Source organism: Tamandua tetradactyla, chromosome 3 (assembly GCF_023851605.1).
Source record: "Tamandua tetradactyla isolate mTamTet1 chromosome 3, mTamTet1.pri, whole genome shotgun sequence".
In the NCBI taxonomy this organism is placed as follows: domain Eukaryota; kingdom Metazoa; phylum Chordata; class Mammalia; order Pilosa; family Myrmecophagidae; genus Tamandua; species Tamandua tetradactyla.
In genome coordinates, this window is record NC_135329.1 from 38,179,608 (window position 1) to 38,198,581 (window position 18,974).

The 18,974-nt window shown below is 35.2% G+C and overlaps 1 protein-coding gene across 1 annotated transcript in view; it reads left to right on the plus strand.

The window, feature by feature from the left end:
- The window catches only part of LOC143675538 (CUB and sushi domain-containing protein 1-like), a 925,048-nt gene extending 921,753 nt beyond the window's left edge, over positions 1 to 3,295 (plus strand). The window contains exon 10 of the mRNA XM_077151715.1: positions 3,070 to 3,295. Within this exon, the coding sequence (XP_077007830.1) occupies positions 3,070 to 3,295 (226 nt within the window). The remainder of the gene's footprint in view (positions 1 to 3,069) is intronic.
- The last annotated feature ends 15,679 nt before the right edge of the window (positions 3,296 to 18,974 follow it).

The following is an 18,974-nucleotide window of genomic DNA, read 5'->3' on the forward strand; positions in this document are numbered from 1 at the left end:
AAAAAGATAAATAGATCAATGCAAAAGATAGAAAGTGCATGAACAGACAGTCACTTATATGGTCACTTGATTTATAATAAAGTTGCCACTGTAATACAGTATGAAAAGGATGTTCATTTCAATAAAAGGTGAGGATCAATTGGATGTTCTTACAGAAAAGAATGAATCTCAATATCAATCTCATACTTAACATAAAAGTCAATTTCAGATGAATTATGGATTAATTTTAAAGGTAAAATAGTAAGTTTTAGAAAACAATTTGGTAACATCTTTATAATGTTAAGGTTGACAAACAGTTTTAATCTGCATACAAAAATATCAACCATAGAAATTAAAATAGAAAGAATAGTAAAATCTTTGTTAATCTAAAGATGCCAATAAAAGAGTGAAAAAGGCAAATAAGAGAAAATATTTGTAATGCATATATCTAATAAAGAACTGATATCCAAAATGCATAAAAAAGAGCTAGTATCTGGAAGGCATAAAAAAGCCCTAAATACCATTAGAAAGTTATAAATAGCTTTTTTAGTCATTGATTGCTGCATAAAAATTACCACAAATCTTAGCAACTTAAAACAACAGTTTTCTGAGGGTCAGTTTCAGAGGGGCAGGAATTTGGCAGTGGATAAATTGGTGGGTTCTCGGTCTTCAACTCTTGTGAGGTTATTGTCAAGATTTTAGTCAGCACTTCAGTCATCTGAAGTCTTGAGTGGGGCTGAAGGGTTGACTTCCACGTTGGATGGTTCACTTACTTAGCTGTTGCCAGGTTGCCACAATTTCTTACTGGTTGTTGGAAGGCCTCAGTTTCTCGTAACATGAAAGCTGGCTTATCCCAGAGCAAGAGAGAATGAAGGGGAAGCCCCAGTGTCTTTTATGAACAGTCTCCAAAGTCATAGGCCATGATTTCCAATTTATTCTATTCATTAGAAGTAAGTCATTAAGTCAGGCCAACACTCAATGGGAGGGGAATTAAGCAATATCTCTCGAAGGGAGATGTGTGGAAAACTTTGTGGGATATATTTTACAACCACCATACAACCTGATTTAAAAATGAAGAAAAAGGAATGCCCCAAATGAATATATCTAACTTTTCAATAGCCATATGAAGAGGTGTTTGACATATTAGCCATCTACAAAGCACTATTTATAACCATACAGTATGGTGCAACCCATCTACCAGAGTGGTGTAACAAAACCTGTCAATGCCAAGCCTTGCTAATCTTGAGAGGCAACTGAGACACTCATAAACTATCTGTGGGAACATAAAATAGAATAACCACTTTGGAAATATTTTTGTCAGAATTTGCTAGTTACTCATATAGGTGATCTCTTTTCCACAGTTCTACTCTGAGATAAATGCCCAAAAATGTATCCATAAATTCACCAAATCACATGTAAAAAGTGGTCAAAACAGCACTAATCCTAATACCCCAAATTAGAAACAAGGCAAAAATCTACTAATGATATAATGTAAGTAAACATTATAAGTACAGCGTAAATTCTACATAAAAAATAAAAGAAATGAAACATAACCACAAACAGTAGCACGGATCTATTTCACAAATGCAATGTTGAACAAAAGATTATAGATAAGGTGGTCTCATTTATATAAAGTTAAAATAGAAGCAAAACAAATCTTTGTTTTAGCAAGGGAGAGAAGTGGGTTGTGACTGGTGGAGGCACAAGGAAGGTGTCTGGGGATCTGGCACTATTCTACAAGCTGAGCTGTGTGGTGGTTCACAGATGTATTCACTTTGTAGAAATCCATAGGCCTAGCCATTTATGACCCATCCACTTTTTGGTACATTACACTTCAATAAAATGTAGGCAAAAGGAAGGAAAAAAATCTCTTCTTCAAATAAAAAAAGCAGGCCAAACAAACATAAAAAAGAATAATATTGCAAACTGAGGCAACTCTTCAGAAAGAAATACGTATTTAGTTTCTGCACATCGTTCACTGAAATATTTTATTTTTTCAAATTGTGTGTAACTTTGCATGAGTTGCTTCATACGTAATGACCGTTGTACATTTTCTTTTGAAGAATCAGGTATTTTCTGTTTTCTAAGGTGAGACTTTTGGGTTGACAGACAAATGGTATGATTGATGGGGCAAATCATCTGTTCACATTCCTGAAACTATTTTGCTGAAAGCAAACCTTCCTATTTGATTAGAGACATTTGTTTTGGCTGAATTGATTTTTTTTTCTTATACTTTTTCTACTTCAGCATGCTCCTCTGTCAGCATATTGAGTTCAGTCAATGGATTTAGTGTTTCTTTTTGCTGGCTGACAGGAGCCCCTATGTGACTGTTTTGTTAAAATATAATGCTTCATTGAAATTTTTGTTTGGGGTGATGTGGATATTAATATGCAGAGGAAATTTCAGTTACTGTTGCCAAATTGATTTCAACAATGCATGCTATTTTCTTTCCAATAGTCTTTTAATGTATAGTTAAACATAATATATTCTGAAAAGAGATTTTGAGGTAAAGGTACATGAAAAATATGGACTAGACAATTGAAGCATTTTGTTAATAAACAGGTACAGTTTCGTAGCTTAGAGATGCTTTCACTTTGATGGAGTGATAATACATACCTATGCATCAATAGGTTTTATGTTCAGTCAGACAGAATAACCAGCTATCCCAGTTTTCTCAGGGTTATTCCAGTTCTAGCTCTGAAAATCCTGCATCCCCAAAGACCCCTTGGTCCCAGCCAAAGTAGGACTAGGTTAATTTTTAAGTACTTTGATTTTTAAACTGAAAGATGCAAACTTGCAATTATAGAATAGAAAAAAAAAACTGTAGACTGCCAGGAATATTGAAGTTTAAATATTAATATAATAAAAATAGTTTTAGATGCTTTGAAAGGGATCTTCCTTTTTTAAGCAAAGGTAATGATTACCTATTATAACCATATATGTATGGTGGCTCATTGGTAATCAGAGAAAATATTATTTAAGTGTAACACTTTCTTAATTCTAATTTAACTTGAGCAGTACTAACACGCTTTAAATGATGTGTGAATGTGTTGCCTTAAATAATGGTTTAAACCTTTCTTTTACCCACAGACTCACTGGATCCAGTGTTCCTGATCTTATCGTGAGTATGAGCAACCAGATGTGGTTACATTTACAGTCTGATGACAGCATTGGCTCACCTGGATTTAAAGCTGTTTATCAAGGTATGGCTGGAACACATTTATCAGTATTTAAAACTTGCATTCCTACAGAAGCAAAGGCCATTCTGGATGTGTTAGACATAAATGCAATCAACAAGTCAAACCAATATTTATAAGTAGAAACAAGCTATTAGCAATTCCTTTAAAGTAGTGCTTATAGTTCTTTTTGCAAATGAGAATATTTAACTTCTTGAAAGTTAGGCTTGCCATGGTGTGTGCTATCACTGTGCTAAAATGGTTAAGACTGCTTATAAGATGAAAACTATGAAATCTATGCATACCTGGGGATCTTGGCACTTTGTCTCTTACTGGCAGGTAGTAGTTACAATCATGACTAAGGAAAAAAATGTTTGGTTTCTTTTTTTTTAATAACAAGGTATACATGTAATTGGTATCAATTCGATTATGCTCTCTTATATACTTATTCATGTACAATTGTCATTTTCTTATGGAAGATAGGGAATTCTATATAAAATTTGAAAGAAAACACTACTTAAGTACTTGTGTAGAGAAAATGAGATCTTGTTTCTGGAGTTATAAAATATAATTACTGTGGAGGAGGGAATGATCCTTTGGAGAAGTTGGCTTCATCTCTTAGCTATTATAGAGTAGCGAGTGTGTCATCCCTGTGAACGGTTTGCCATCGTTGGGTATAGCTATATGTGCTCAAGAGATTGGATGACAATTCTCATAAAGCAGTGTCTCAGTTTTATTGCAGTGCATCTTTGAAAATAATCTCTCCAAATTCCTAATATTCTCACAAGCAGTGGGGACAATCAAATCAATAGGCCAATCCCTAAATCTTGGGGTTTGTTTATATGAAACTTGTCCCCACAAAGGATAGGCTAAACCTACTTAAAATTAGGCCTAAGAGTCACCCCCAGATATGGCCTAACTCTCTCTCAGCCAACAAGGCAAGCAAACCCCTGCCTCGCACTCTCTGTGTGGGGTGTGGTTCCCAGGGTGTAAACCTCCCTGGTAACGTGGGGCAGAAATCCTGGAATGAGCTGGGACTTGGTATCAGGGGATTGGGAAAATCTTCTCAACCAAAAGGCAGAAGAGAGAAATGAGGCAAAATAAAGTGTCAGTGGCTGAGACATTTTTAATAAAGTTGAGAGGTTGTCCTGGAGGTTGTTCTTGCTCATTGTGTGGCTATCCCCTTTTGGGTTTGGGGTATGTTGGAGAGGCTGGGGGTGGGGGGTCCCTGGGGCTGTGGAGCTGTGTTCCGGTGGCCGTGTTTCTTGAAGATGATTGTGTGGTGGTGTGGCTTTCATGGTATGACTGTGTGATTGTGAAAAAAAAAATAGTTTTCAGATCCCAAGGAGGAGGCAGAAAAATCCAGAAAGTTAGCATGTATTGGTTGCTCCTTATAGCTTTCAGCAAATCATTATAAAAACAAATGATGGACTATTATCTCCCTGCATCTATTCCCACTTCTTCCTTTTAGGAATACCGCACTACAATACTTCGGCAATATATTTTGTTTGCATATGTTACTACTCTACTTCCCAACTTCTCTTGATGCTAGGTGTGGCTATAGGACTAGGCTTTGTCAATGGTATAACAACATAAGTGATGTTGGAGAATTTTGTTTTCATGCTTTTAAAACTTACATTGATAATCCTCCATACCCTTTAGCCCTTCCCACAAAAAGACCACGTTTGGTCTGAGGCTGTTGTTTCACATGTTGAATATAGCAGCACTGCTTTAAAACTTAGGACAACAGAGACCTAGTGGAAATGAATTGATACAGTCACCCTGCATTGTTGCAGGAGAGGAAAATAAACACCCCGGTACTAACTTATTGAACCTGTTAGGTCTTATTCCGGACTCTGTTTCATTCGGATTTTCTATTTGTGCTTTTGTCTTAATTATTATAGCTATATAATGACTCTTAAAATCTGGTTGTGGAAATCTTCTGATTTTGTTTCTCTTTTTCAGATTAACCTTGCTTACACTTGAGTCTTTGAATTTCCACTTAAACTTTACTATAAGCCTTTCAATTTGCACACACAAACAGCCCCCCATCTCCCTGCCACCCCTCCCCCCATGACACACACACAGACCCTAGCTTGGGTTTTGATTAGGGTTGCATTAAAGCTAGACAGCAATTTGGTGAAAACTGATGTCGTAGTGATTCTTCCAATCCAGGAACATGGCATATACCCCCATTTATTTGGGTTTTTATGTTGTCTACATACATTTCATACTTTTCTATGTAAAGGTTTTGCACAGTGTTCAGTGCATTAATTCTTGGTATTCTATATGTTTTTGTAAAATGTGATTACAAATAATATCTTTTAAAATTTTACTTTCTACTTATTTGTTACTATCAGTAAAATTGGTTTTGCAAATTGAAAAATAAAAAATCTCTCCATATTGCCTTGTTTAAACCTGTTTAACCATGGAGGAAATTCGTAAGGAGAGTGTACTTTTTCACCATAGCACATCGATCATTAAATGTAGGCAAAAATAGAAAGGACAGGATAGTTAACTTGAAATAACTTATACTTGTGAATTTCTGTAAGTAACTTCCAAATCTTCTGTTGTCATTTTATAAATACATGAAACACTAATGCCTGACCAATATGCTCTTTACATTGTCAATCTCAGCTTAACTCTTCCTTTTCTCAAGTATCCTACACATTTTTTGGGGAATCAAATGTACTTCCTCCCACTACAAATTTCCAAGCAATTCAAAACTAAGATGCAAATACTTATTCAATGGCTAGCACTTTAAAAAGTAGACTTTTCTCCCCTCATTCCCACCACAAAGAGACCCTTGTCCCAGTATACCCCAAATAATCAAATAAACACACATGAACATGTAATCTTCTTACTTAAGGCCTTCAGAGCTCTACTTGATATAATCCTAACTTTTGTAATTCCATTTTGAAGATGAATTTAAGCTCAGACATTCAGAGCACAGTCCAGTCCCTTAGATGATCTTAATTTTTAAAGTCAGCAAAGAACGAATGGTAAAGCTAAGTGGAGGGGAAATCTTTGTCTAGAATAAAAAGGAAGAAGATAATCATAATTCTGTGACCTAAGGTTTTCACAATCACACAGTCACAATGTAAAAACTATGTAGTTATACAGTTTTCAAGAATCAAAGCAACCGGAGCACAGTTCAATTTGGTATGTCTTTTTACAGGATCATTCTTAGGCTATCATAGAAATGCTAATGGACTGATATTTATCATAATACCCAGGAAATTACATTTTAAACCATGTAGATATTTGTACTGATTCAAAAATCAATTATTAATAACAAGCTACTATTTATAAACTATAATCTAAGGAAATGTACAATTACTTTTCAGAATAAAACATAAACATAGGTGCCACATAATCACTGAAGTTTTCAAAATTTTAGATCTTTTCAGTAACTGAAACTTCGAAATTCTTAGGAACTAATAAAATACTAAAAATTGTGAAAGACTGATCTAGACAAAAATTTTTGGTAAAGGAATACTAATATCCTCTGTCCCCCTTCTAGGGTAACAGATTCTGTAGGAGTCTGTGCTTTTCATTGTTTCTGAGCTATTTTAAAGCTTTGTAAATTATAGAAAAATGATAGTGATGCAAATTATCTTGTCAATTGAGATGTAAATGAATTTTGTCTGAAGGAAATTGAATTGATTATTGCTCTGTGGATATTGAATGTTTGCATCTATCAGTAAATTCACCCAGCATTCCTGATGACCTATATACATGTGAATGTTTTGGATTATCTTTTGAAATAGTTTTTTAAATATCTTGCTAGTTCCCTCAGTGATTGCACTAAATAAAGTCTATGATGTATTCATTTTCACAAGTGTTCATAATGTGCCCATGTTCATAAAAGTCATGAAATTACCATTATAAAGTTCTTTAACTATGAATCATGACTTGGATCATGAAATTTATACCAAAATCTTATCAAATATCTGTCCATTTATTATTTACTTAGACATACCCAGTTTTAATCACTTAATATGTGTGTAGGTGTGTGTATGTTCACTTTAAGATAGAGATTTTGTAGTTTAACTGATTGAACAAAGGGAAAAGAATTGGAGAATTCCATTAAAGAGTTAAAGAAAAAACTCTTGCAGAGCAAAATGTGTGAAATTAAAAAATATATATATATTTTTTGAAAATGTGTATAAAATTACATGTATGTATGTATATGTTTATCCTTTATTAAGAACCAGTATTTTTTTTCCAATTTTTAATCTCAAGACTGGTAAATGTATTTAACTTATATATTAAGCAATCAGTTCCAATATTATCCATTTTTTGCTACATATTAAAATGGTCTGATTTCCTAAGGCATAATTTTATCAAATAATTTTGCTAAAATGAGTTGAAAGAGAAAAGAACTTGTTTTTTTCATATTAAAGGCATATGCAACTTTTTTTTCCTTCTACTCATTTAAAAAGGTATCTGGATGGACCACATAGTCCCTTCAAATTTTATTATTTGAATTTGACTTTTTGGAGTTTGTCAAAACAGTCAAATCAGAGTTACTAATTTTTCAAAGACTGGGTTAATCAAAATGATAAAATTGCTCATCCAGCTGAAAAATATGCATATAAATATAAATAAATAAATAATGTGAATGATAAATAAGTATTCATCAATTTAAAAATAGTTATAAGCTGTATTAATAAAAATATTAAATTTTTCCTGAACAATTTAATTTTGAGATCTGTGTTCTTTTAAAAATGTCATATTATCCTACTTCTCTTACCTATGATAGTTATCTTACTGTCTCAACCAGTTCAATAACTATTAGCCAGTATAAATTAAAGTTGTGGGTATGTGCATTTCATGAAGATTTAAAATATAATTTAGGGCAGGCCACAGTGGCTTAGCAAGAAGAGTTCTCGCCTGAGACCTGGGTTCGATTCCCGGTGCCTACCCATGCAAAAAAATAAAAATAATAATAATAAAATATATATATTATATAATTCAGTAAATTAAAATAAAACCTGCATTAGTAACATAAAGAATATAAAAGAAAATGAATTAAGCTGTAAATGCAACTTATTTGGAAACTATGCTATAGGTGAAAATGTGAAGTATTAATTTGCTGAATTGGAATTGAATTTATATTGTGAATTTGAGTTAAGAAGCATATGTTCTAATTTACAAATGTATACTATTAAGAGTAATTTCAGGACCTGAGAAAATATAATAAGAAGTTAATGCATATCAAACCAATAAGGGAGATAATTTAAGAAACTACCCTCAAACATTAAATAGATGATATTTTCATGAGTCCAGGAGAGTGGACATGTGGTATGGTTGTATTCGTCCTAATGAGTTGAAATAGTTGCAGTATCCTCCTATGGTGAGGATAGGGCACAACTCTGGATATCCTTACCTCTAAAGTTTAAAATATAATTCTCCTTGCTAAAAACATGATAGTGAGGTAGGGACTTAATGACACATTTTAATAAGGAATACTACAACAAAAGATGATATTTGCATCTCATTCAAAGGTTAGGGCCAGAATGCAGAGATAATTGCTGAGTACTTCCTGACATTTGGATTATTAGACTTGACCTTTAATTGAACTTCTACATGACTATTCAATTATTCAAGAAAGCATGGTAGAGGTATAATACTTTCCACATGACCTACACTTGCTACCGCCTTTGGTAGAATCTAAAAGTATCAGTGAAATACCAAACGCTTCCCATCAAGGCAAATTGCAGTAAATTAATTCCAACAGTACTGAGACACACATCATAAGGTTTAGAGTACAAAGAATAGTCAGACTAACGTCATCCCAAAGGGTGGCTCCTTAACTAATAGGTATAAGTATTCTCAATTAAAATGTAAATATCCTTCCAAATGTAATACTTCCAGTTTGTATGACCATGCTGCATTAATTATAATTATATTTATACCTAATTAGTACTCTGTGCTATAACATTCAGTAGACTTTGACTAACTATAACTTGAGAGGTCATGGAAACAAGGATGGCCATTAGTCCTTAAGAGATTGCCAGTTCAAGGTTATATATTATCTTCTGACAAAACATATTTCAAAGTTAAAGAGATAATTAAAACAGAAAAATGATGTGAGTCGAGTATTAGAAAATTGAGAGAATATAATATATCCAAAAACAATATTGTCAAAATTGCTATTTCCTAAGTACTCTATTAAGCTAACTAACAGAGATAAGAATTAAATCAATTGTGAGGGTATTCTGAAATACATAAATAATTGCTTATTATTTGATTTAAAACATAATTTTCATGACTCATATAATCAGGAAATAGAAACACTGATAATTCCAAATGATTTAATTTTCTAAGTTTGATATTATATCATTTTAACTAACATGTTTAGTGGTAAGAATATAGACTCAGGAGCCAGCCTACTTTGGGGTGAAATACTGCCTGTGCATTACTTAGCTGTTTAGTTTAGGGCAAGGAACTTAAATTCTCCATGTGGTAAATTCTTCATTAAATAAGGGGAGGGGAGCAACGTTAATTGCAACTGCTTCATAAGTTTCTTGTAAAAATTAAATGCATTAACATGAAAAGAACATAACATATAGAGGAAGGACACAGTAAACTGTAGTTACTTTTTTACATATGCATTTTCCTTTTTATTTTAATTTTGAGATTTTACCACAATAAGTATTTTTTCATTAAATAAGTGATACTTGCTTATGCTAACACATTTAAACCCAGCAAAGGGCTATTAGATAAATTCTAAGCGTCCCTTCTCTTCACCTTTGATCCTGAGGCAATGACTGTCAACATTTTCTTATATATCCTTCTAGAAACTTTCAGTCTATATGGTCTTCAGTCTATGCAAACTTTGATATGCGAAAAAGGAAACATCATATTATCATTTTCAAATCAATTTGAATTCATTTTGTAAACCCCATTCTAACAAAGTGGCAGTAATTTAATCTGCCATTATTTGAGCTTCCTCACATCCATTCCCATCTTACCAAAATTTTGGGAATACCTTGAGTTTATTAAGGGGTACAAAATATTTTGCAGTTGCAGAAATCTTTAGATCACCCTCGTTACCCCTGAGACTTCTCTAGCCTGCTCCCTGAGGCACTGTAATTTCTGCCAGAAACTCCCTAAAACATCTTTTTTCTGGCCACCCTTTTCTCTTCCCCAAGCAAAGTAAAGATGAGCAGTGAACCTTGAGTCACATTACCCACCAGGGTCTTAGGCTTGATTCTCTTTTGGAACATCTGCATTTTCGGTATTTGCTACCATCTCTGAATTCCCAAAGACAGCCACCCCAAGGTAACCAGATAATATCCTCAATTAACAGTCTTTTTTTTTTTTTTGGCATGGGCAGTTACTGGGAATTGAACCTGGGTCTCTGGCATGGCAGGAAAGAACTCTGCCTGCTGAGCCACCATGGTCCGCCCTCAATTGAGTCTTTTACAGCAGGGTTTGTCTTAAAGCATCTGAAGCTAGGAAACACAAAGGAGGGTCTGGCCATCCTCTTGCAATGACGGGTTGGAAGGAGACGGCTAGGAAAGACAAAGAGATTAAAATACAAATAGTTGCTTTTAGGGATGATTTAACAGCAATGAAAATAAAACATAATACAATGTCAATTGATAATTTACGCCAATAAAACTATTGGAAAGCAGTATTTTTCAAAGCTTGGAAAAGGAGAACTTAACATTGTGGTAGGTAATTGAGAAACTCCTGGGAGAAAAATGAGCTTTGTTTAAATTAAACTCTAGTATAGCCATATAATAAATTATTGTCTATTTTAGTTTGCTAATGCTGCCAGAATGGGCTGTCTTTTATAAAGGGGTTTATTTAGTTATAAATTTGCAGTTCTTTGGAGGGAAGACAGCTGACTCTGGCTTTCTCTGTCACCTGAAAAGGCACACAGTGACATCTGCTGAACTTCTTTCTTGGCTTCTGGGTTCAAATGGCTTTCACCTGTGTCATTCCTTTCTGCTTCTCCAACATAGGGGTCTGAGCTGCTGAGCTCTCTCCTTTCGAGTCTCACTCACTGAAGAAGGCATGCTCCTTAGCCAACCTCAGATATATTCAGCCATAGATAAAATTCACATGCTGATGATTTATGTCCACAGCAACAGAACAACTGGGCACAATCACCTGGCCAGTTTGACACCTGAACCTAACTACTACACTGGCCATTTATTTAAAAACGCTATATGACCTAATATATATTATAAACGTATATGTATATATCATATATATATAATTTATGTATTGTGTGTATACACAAATGCACACACATGGTCTTAGAACAGTATGTATGGAAAGCTAAAATAGTTCTAGTGCAAGTTTCCCCACTCTGTATTTTAAAATTCTTATAAGATACAAAAGGAGCAAACAAACAAAAAAACCTTCTTTTTGAACCAATCTTACATTTAATAACACCATAATTCTTGTTAAAATATCATAATATTAAAATGGGATTTGGGACCGTATATATTTAAAATAAAGCATGTATCATATATTGTAGCAGATCTTTGCTAGCCACTAGAAACAAAAGGGAGCAGAGCAACAACAAAAACCTGCTCTGAATTTCTAAATTCAAGGAAAATCTCCCTCATAACCACTGTCACTCCAGCACTGAGGAAATTTGAAAAGAAGACCTTAACACCTGGCTGTTTGTTGAAAGAATTACAAATTTGCAGTTTTGGTGGCCCACATTTTTACGACTCCACTGTCTTTAGTGAGGTGGGTTAAAACTGAAGCATTTTTTCTTAGAAAAATAATGTTCAGTTAGGGTTCATCACACATGTTGATGAATTACATTTCTACAAATCATGCTTTACGTTATTTGCCATACCTATTTAAATTTTAGCAGGGGGTAAATTAAAGGAAATGTTCCTTGAGATGTGCTGCTGTGTAGTAAGAGCAAAATCTATTTTATGCTCATGCTAAGAATTATATCAGTGAAATTATTGGAGTTCAGCGTTTATTTCACATCAGAAAAATTGTCTTCTATGCCTGGTGAAAACATTTATAATGTGAGTGAATGAAAATTAGATTAATTCACCTACATTAATGTGTTTCCAAGGGTCTCTGTGTTTATTAATGGGAAGGTTAAACTCAATGTTGCACTGAGTAGCGGAAAATATTATATAATTCAAATGGTAGATCTGTCAGATGACACTTGAAAGATGAACCTTTTGATGCAGCATCAATATTGTATAATCTCTGAGTTACTTCTCTACTTGTATGGTTGGATTTTTTCTAGTCATCTAGCACCGTTTCTTCCTAGTCCTCTGTGTATATACTAATTGCACACATCCAAAAAAAGGTCCAAGTGAAATTAGAGGTACAGTGTGTGGCTATTGAACAGTGAAAGCTCAATGGTCCAGATAGAAAGTAAGCTCATAACCCTGGGGCAAGCCACCATGGCTCAGCAGGCAGAGTTCTCACCTGCCATGTTAGAGACCTGGGTTTGATTTCAGGTGCCTGCCCATGAAAAAAAAAAAAAGTAAGCTCATGACCCTGGCTTGTTAACATGAGGTTAATAGGCTTTTCAAACAAAGTCAGGTAATAAATTCCTGTCAGTATAATGCTAAAATCAAAGTAAAGCTGTGTGATATATCTTCAATTAATCACTTGTTTTAATTTTGTAGTGATTCTCAATCAAGTGTTACAAAGCACATAATGTATGCATCCTTTTTCACAATAGATATGGTCCTGTATCTAAAGTGAATTTAAAGAAGCTAACGCATGATTTAAATCTATTAGAAATTACCCTTTGTCCTGGATGGAGGCTTCAAGATGGAGATTTGCTTAAAGGAAATTTATCATGAGTATGTTCAGAAACAACACCTGTAAGAAAGAGAAGGAAACAGAATTTGGCAGTGGAAGAAGTTGAAGAGTATATGGTTAAAACTAGTGCCTTAGTCTATCCTAATGGTGGCCCTTCAGCATCTTCCCAAATTGAGGCAATGGGAGTGGGCTTTGAATAATTGACCACTGATATGGGGTGCCCCCAGGGAAGCATCATTACTTTGGGTGAGGCATTTCCTAGAGAGAAAAGCAGCTGTAAGCTCCCAGCAGCTGGCAGTCAGTGTGTATATCTTGGTTGTGAAAAGGCAATTTGGACAATATGTCCAGCCTCCACTACAGAACTTCTGCATCACTCAGATCCCCTTGCTTTGCTTGGTAAGTTCTTCCCATCTGAGAATGGTTCTCTAGGAAAATAATTGACATATTTTCCAGTGAAACTTTCAAGATAAAATGTAGTAGGATGAACTATAGCCCCTGCCTATAGAACTCTCCCATTATGCATTAGATTTTCATTGCAACTCTCCTCTCCTACTATTCTAGACACCCCTCTCCTTTTGCTTGCCCTGCTACTGCTCTAAGTGACATTTATGACAGGGTGAACAAGAACCAAATTCCTGAGGGGGCTAAGTTTATGATCACTTTGTTTCTCAGTCTATTGCTGCTGCACCTTTCCATATATTTTTTATCATAAATAGACCAAGAAATGTCAAGAGATTACCCTGTGGATCACTCAAGTCCACATATCTTCTTCTCTTCTCTCATTATGTATAACAGCAGCCCTAACTTTTTCTCATGGTCAGGGCACTCAACTTTGCAACTATGGTGACGCCATTGCTTGCTAGCTAGTTGCTTAGTGTGTGGATCTTGAAGTGACTAGAGGGCAATCTTAGCTTAAAGTTTCATAGAATCCTTACTACTTTCATTGGTGGAAACATCTCCGTTCTGAAAACCAGAAATTTGGAAACATGAAGTTGCCCAAGTCCATCACTGGGAATGGTGTTTAGGCAGGGAGCTACTGCTATTCTGACTCCTCGTGGGCCCATATATTCTTCCAATTTAGGCTAACAACATATGATTGTTATTGAATTTAAGATGTATAGGAGGTCCTAGAGAATCATATCCCATCCTACAGATATCTCCAAGCTGCCTCCTCAGCAGGTCTTCAAAAGTCCATTCTATCAATCTATCAGGAGAAAATCATTTTTGGTTTGTGATAAGTGATAGGACAAGTGGATTCCATGAATATATACCCACTGTAGATCTTTCTTTCCTGTAAAGTGAGTCCTTTGGTCTGAGAGCAATTCCCAGAGAGGTTTGAAGCTTTGAGTTTTTTGCAGCCATACACTAAGCCTCAGTCATGCAGGAGCGATTAGGGTGGCATATAGCAGTTTATCGTACTGTCTTCAATATACCCTTTTGTAAGGGACAGTATCCTGCCACATCAACTCATGTGTTGCTTAATTGTCTATCTATGATATAATATGACATATATATAAAGCAAAGAAATTTAAAAAAAATAGTTCTCAAAACACTTCTCAATAAGTGGTTACAGGACAGATTCCATACTTTGTCATGGGCTACCATACGATCCTCTCAGATTTTTCCTTCTAGCTATTCCAGAATATAGGAGGCTAGAAGTCATAAATATTTTTTTATCATCACAATCGACTGTTTTTTCTTTTTTTGTGAAAAATAACATGTATACAAAAAGGCAATACATTTCAAAACACAGCACCACAATTAATTGTAGAACATATGTCAGAGTTTGACATGGGTTACAATTCCACAATTTTAGGTTTTTACTTCTAGCTGCTCTAAGATACTGGAGACTAAAAGAGATATCAATTTAATGATTCAGCATTTATATTCATTTGTTAAATCCTACCTCTCTGTATAACTCCACCATCACCTTTGATCTTTCTATCCCTCTCTTTAGGGGTGTTTGGGCTATGGTGAGTCTAACTTTTCATGTTGGAAGGGTCTGTCAGTAGCATGAGGTAGGGAGATGGAACTATCTGATATTCTGGAGAGGCTGGGTCCTCTAGGTTTCAAGACTTATCTGGTCCAGGGATCCATCTAGAGGTTGTAGGTTTCCAGACAGTTACTCTAGTTCATGGAACCCTTGTTTGCCCTAGGTGTTCTTTAGGATTGGCTGGAATGGTTCTGATTGGAGTTTGGCAGGTTATGATAGGTAGCAGTATCTAACTGAAGCTTGCATAAGGACAATCTCCAGAGTAGCCTCTCGACTCTATTTGAACTCTCTCTGCTAATGATACCTTATTAGATACACTTCTTTTCCCCCTTTTGGTCAGGATGGAATTGTTGATCCCATGGTGTCAGGGCCGGATTCATCCCTGGGAGTCATCTCCCACACCACTAGGAAGACTTTCACCCCTGGATGGCATGTCCTATGTAGGGGGGGGCAATGATTTCACTTGCAATGTTGGGCTTAGAGAGAGTAAGGCCATATCTGAGCAACAAAAGAGGTCCTTCAGAAGTAACTCTTAGGCATACCTGTAGGTAGGCTAAGCTTCTCCGCTAGCTACATAAGCTTCACAAGAATAAGCCTCATGATCAAGGGCACGGCCTATTGATTCATGTGTTCCTAAAGTTTGATACAGTATCAGGGGATTTCCTGATGGTAAAGTTTAATAAAGTTTAATTTTCTAAGAATATTTTAACAAAATTTAAAAATATATATGCCTTATTATAATATATATATTTAGAAAAAAAGCTGCAATAATTTGGCTACACATTTTAACTTAAGCCACTTAATAGGCAAACCTACTTATAACTGCTTTAGTATTTGAGACTGAACCCAGTTAGATATATGTTTTTCAGTGTTGATGTTGTCTTCTTATAAGTTGCAAGATGACCCAATCAGTGTTCAGTGGTCCTACCTAGACACTAAAGATTAACATTTGATATTACTAAAGCAAAATCAAAGAAAGGAACAACAAAATTTACATACTAGAATGTTACTGAGTTTAAAGTAATGGCTCATAGTTTATTGTTACAATAAAAATTGTTATAGTGAGTTGAATAATTTGCATTAATATATGCTAATATTCATATTGGATTCCCTTTCAGAAAAACATTATATATCAGACGCACCATTTATTTCAAATTTCTATTTTTCTCTGAGTCACATTTTATGAGTAGATTATGAAAATGGCCTTCTCCTAATAATGTGATATAAGCCATTATTAAATATTTAGATGTATCAGCATGCCCACACAATGAGAGCAGGTAGTATAGTGCTAGAGAGTGTTAAATTTAAATGCAGAAATTTGACTTTTGAATTTTAGGTTTAGTGGCCCATTATTCTGAGCTACATCCCACTCTCCCATCTTAACTTTATCCTAACAGATTACATTTCAGTCTCAAAGTAAACTGAGATAAGATGAAGTGGAAATTATATAGGGACTAAGGGCTAGCCTGCTGGCATCATGGCACATTTGGTTGGGAGACATCTTCCACTCTGTATCTTAGTTCTGGATAGGACTGAAATTATTGTAAATGATATTTTTTGAGTTTGTAGAATAACTGAAACTAGAAATGCATACTTGCTAGGTTATATTTTGGGCTTTATAAGTGGAATGATTTTCCTATTTTTCTAGCCAAATTGCTGTCTTCCTCCCCTTTTTATGCATCATGAGTGTTTGAGTGTAAAATATTCCCAATTTCTTCACTACTTGGATCCTCGAGATAATTATAATAGAGGATCCACTTTAAGTTTTTGCCCCTTGTTGTTCTTAAATTTGCCCACAATCTGTATTTTTTTTTCTTCTATGTGTCTGCTTCATTTAGAATTTAATAACCTCAATCAGAGTCTTTGTTGGAATTACCAGATGTTGTGAATTTAAAAACAGAAACCTTTTATATTACCAATTTAAAAAGTTACAAACGGAATCACTGCATTTCCTGAGACACAGGCTGCACTTGCTAATCAGTCACATTTACTCATGCTTCAAAGCCTGGAATGTCCTTCCACCACTTACTGGTTCTTTAAGACTGTGGTCCAACGGAGTGTTCATTTAAACATGTTCCGTTAACTTATCAGTATAAGCAGCTTCTTTTACCCCTTCCCCCCTATTTTTCTATAGAGAGATAAGAAAGAGAAGAAAGCTTAGGACAATGTGAGACTGAGCAAAAGGAAAACTATGGAGAGAAGACAGGCTGTTCAATACTTGGGTCAGAAGTGTCAGGAGGTGGGGCAGGCAACAGGACAAGAAAGTGCAGTCGTGGGGGTCATTAAACCAGAGTCCAGAACTTGAGTTTTAGTTTTGTTTCCAATTTTGCTCTGAATTTCTCTGGCCTTTAATATCCTTGTTGATAATGAGGGATGTGAATGGATCAACTGCAAAATTTTTTCCTAGATCTAGAGAAGATAAAAATGTTCAGTTCTATGAGCATTTAGTTGCTCTGAGAAGTTGATTCTAGAGGTGATTAACAAGCAAAATGAGATGTGACTGCTAATTTTATAATTACAACCATCCACTAGTATTATTTTATGAACAATCAGGTAGGGGAAAAAAAACCCTAGATTTTCATAATAATAAGAAACAATGCAATAATGCAAAGTATAAAACTATGCCAAAATAGACAACTACAAGAGCATTTGACAACATGTTAAACAAGTCCTCAAATGCTGAGTGTGGCCTATGTTTTATCTAAAGAATAGAAAAGACTTGCCTGCAAACATATACATGGGTAAAAAATAGTTTTGAATGGTCATGAGGTGTCATATTCAGGAAGGCAATGAAGGGGTAAGGTACCAGAAACTGGAGGCAGGCTGAGGACAAAGGAGCTGCCAAGTCATTGTCTCTCATTGGAGTAAATTCTGGCTGTGAAAAGAGTGGATGACAAGTGTGAAAGTCAATAAATCAGGTGATTTCTAAATGTCATATATTCCATAGCAAGGGCATGTTATGCACCTGAAGATTGAATAGTTAATGAAAAATGAATACCCACCCTTCACCACTCCTGGCCCGCCACCCCCCGCCCCCAATTTTTCTACTTCTATTGGATCTCTTGCTTGTAGTGGATACTAATAGTCTTGAGCCTAGGGTTACAGGGTTTCTTAAATGTTCAATTGTTCAAAATAACTTGAAACTGAATTCAGTGTCTCAAACATTTTTCAAAATAAGTCCATTAGAGCCTAGAATTGGGAATGCACCCTTGTTATTCTATATAGCTTAATGTAATATCTGGATATGTTCCAGAGTATATTGGTAGGATAATTAAAAAATATTGGGCTGTGCAACAGTGACTCAGTGGCAGATTTCTTGCTTGCCATGTCGGAAACCTATCAATATATATATTGATATGTCCCTTTAAGGGACTGGGGGAATAAAATGAAGCTATTCAACTTTCCAACCTAGGAAATCCCTGATTATCTCTTAAATATTAGGGACCCCCAAATTAATAAAACAAGTCCTAGATCTTGAGGATTGCTTTTATTAAATTTTCCTTCTGTAGTGGAAAGGTAAGCCTACCTATACTATAGTGATGCCAAAGAGTTACTTTCAGAGAACCTCTTTTGTTGCTCAGATATGGCCTCTCTCTAGGCTTAACTCTCCATGTAAATTCATTACCCTCTCCACTATGTGGGACATGATGACGAAGAGTGTAAATATCACCAGTAACATGGGAAATGACTCCCAGTGATGAACTTGATCCTGGCACCATGGGACCGACAAGACCTTTCTGACCGAAAGGGGAAAAGAAATGTAACAAAATAAAATATCAATGGCTAAAAGATTTCAAAGAGAGTCAAGAGGCTATTCTAGAGGCTGTTCTTTTGCATGCTTCAGTTAGATATTGCTAATTACCATGATGCCAAGCTCCAACCAAATGCATTCCTGCAAACCCTAAAGAATACCCAGAGCTCTATCTGAGACTAGACAAAAATCTCACTAAGTCTATTTTACAGAAAGCTATAATGTCCAGATGATTCCTAGGCCATGTAAGCCCTGAAGTCCAGAGTAACCAATGTCTTCAAGAGCATCAACCAGTTGCATCTCCTAC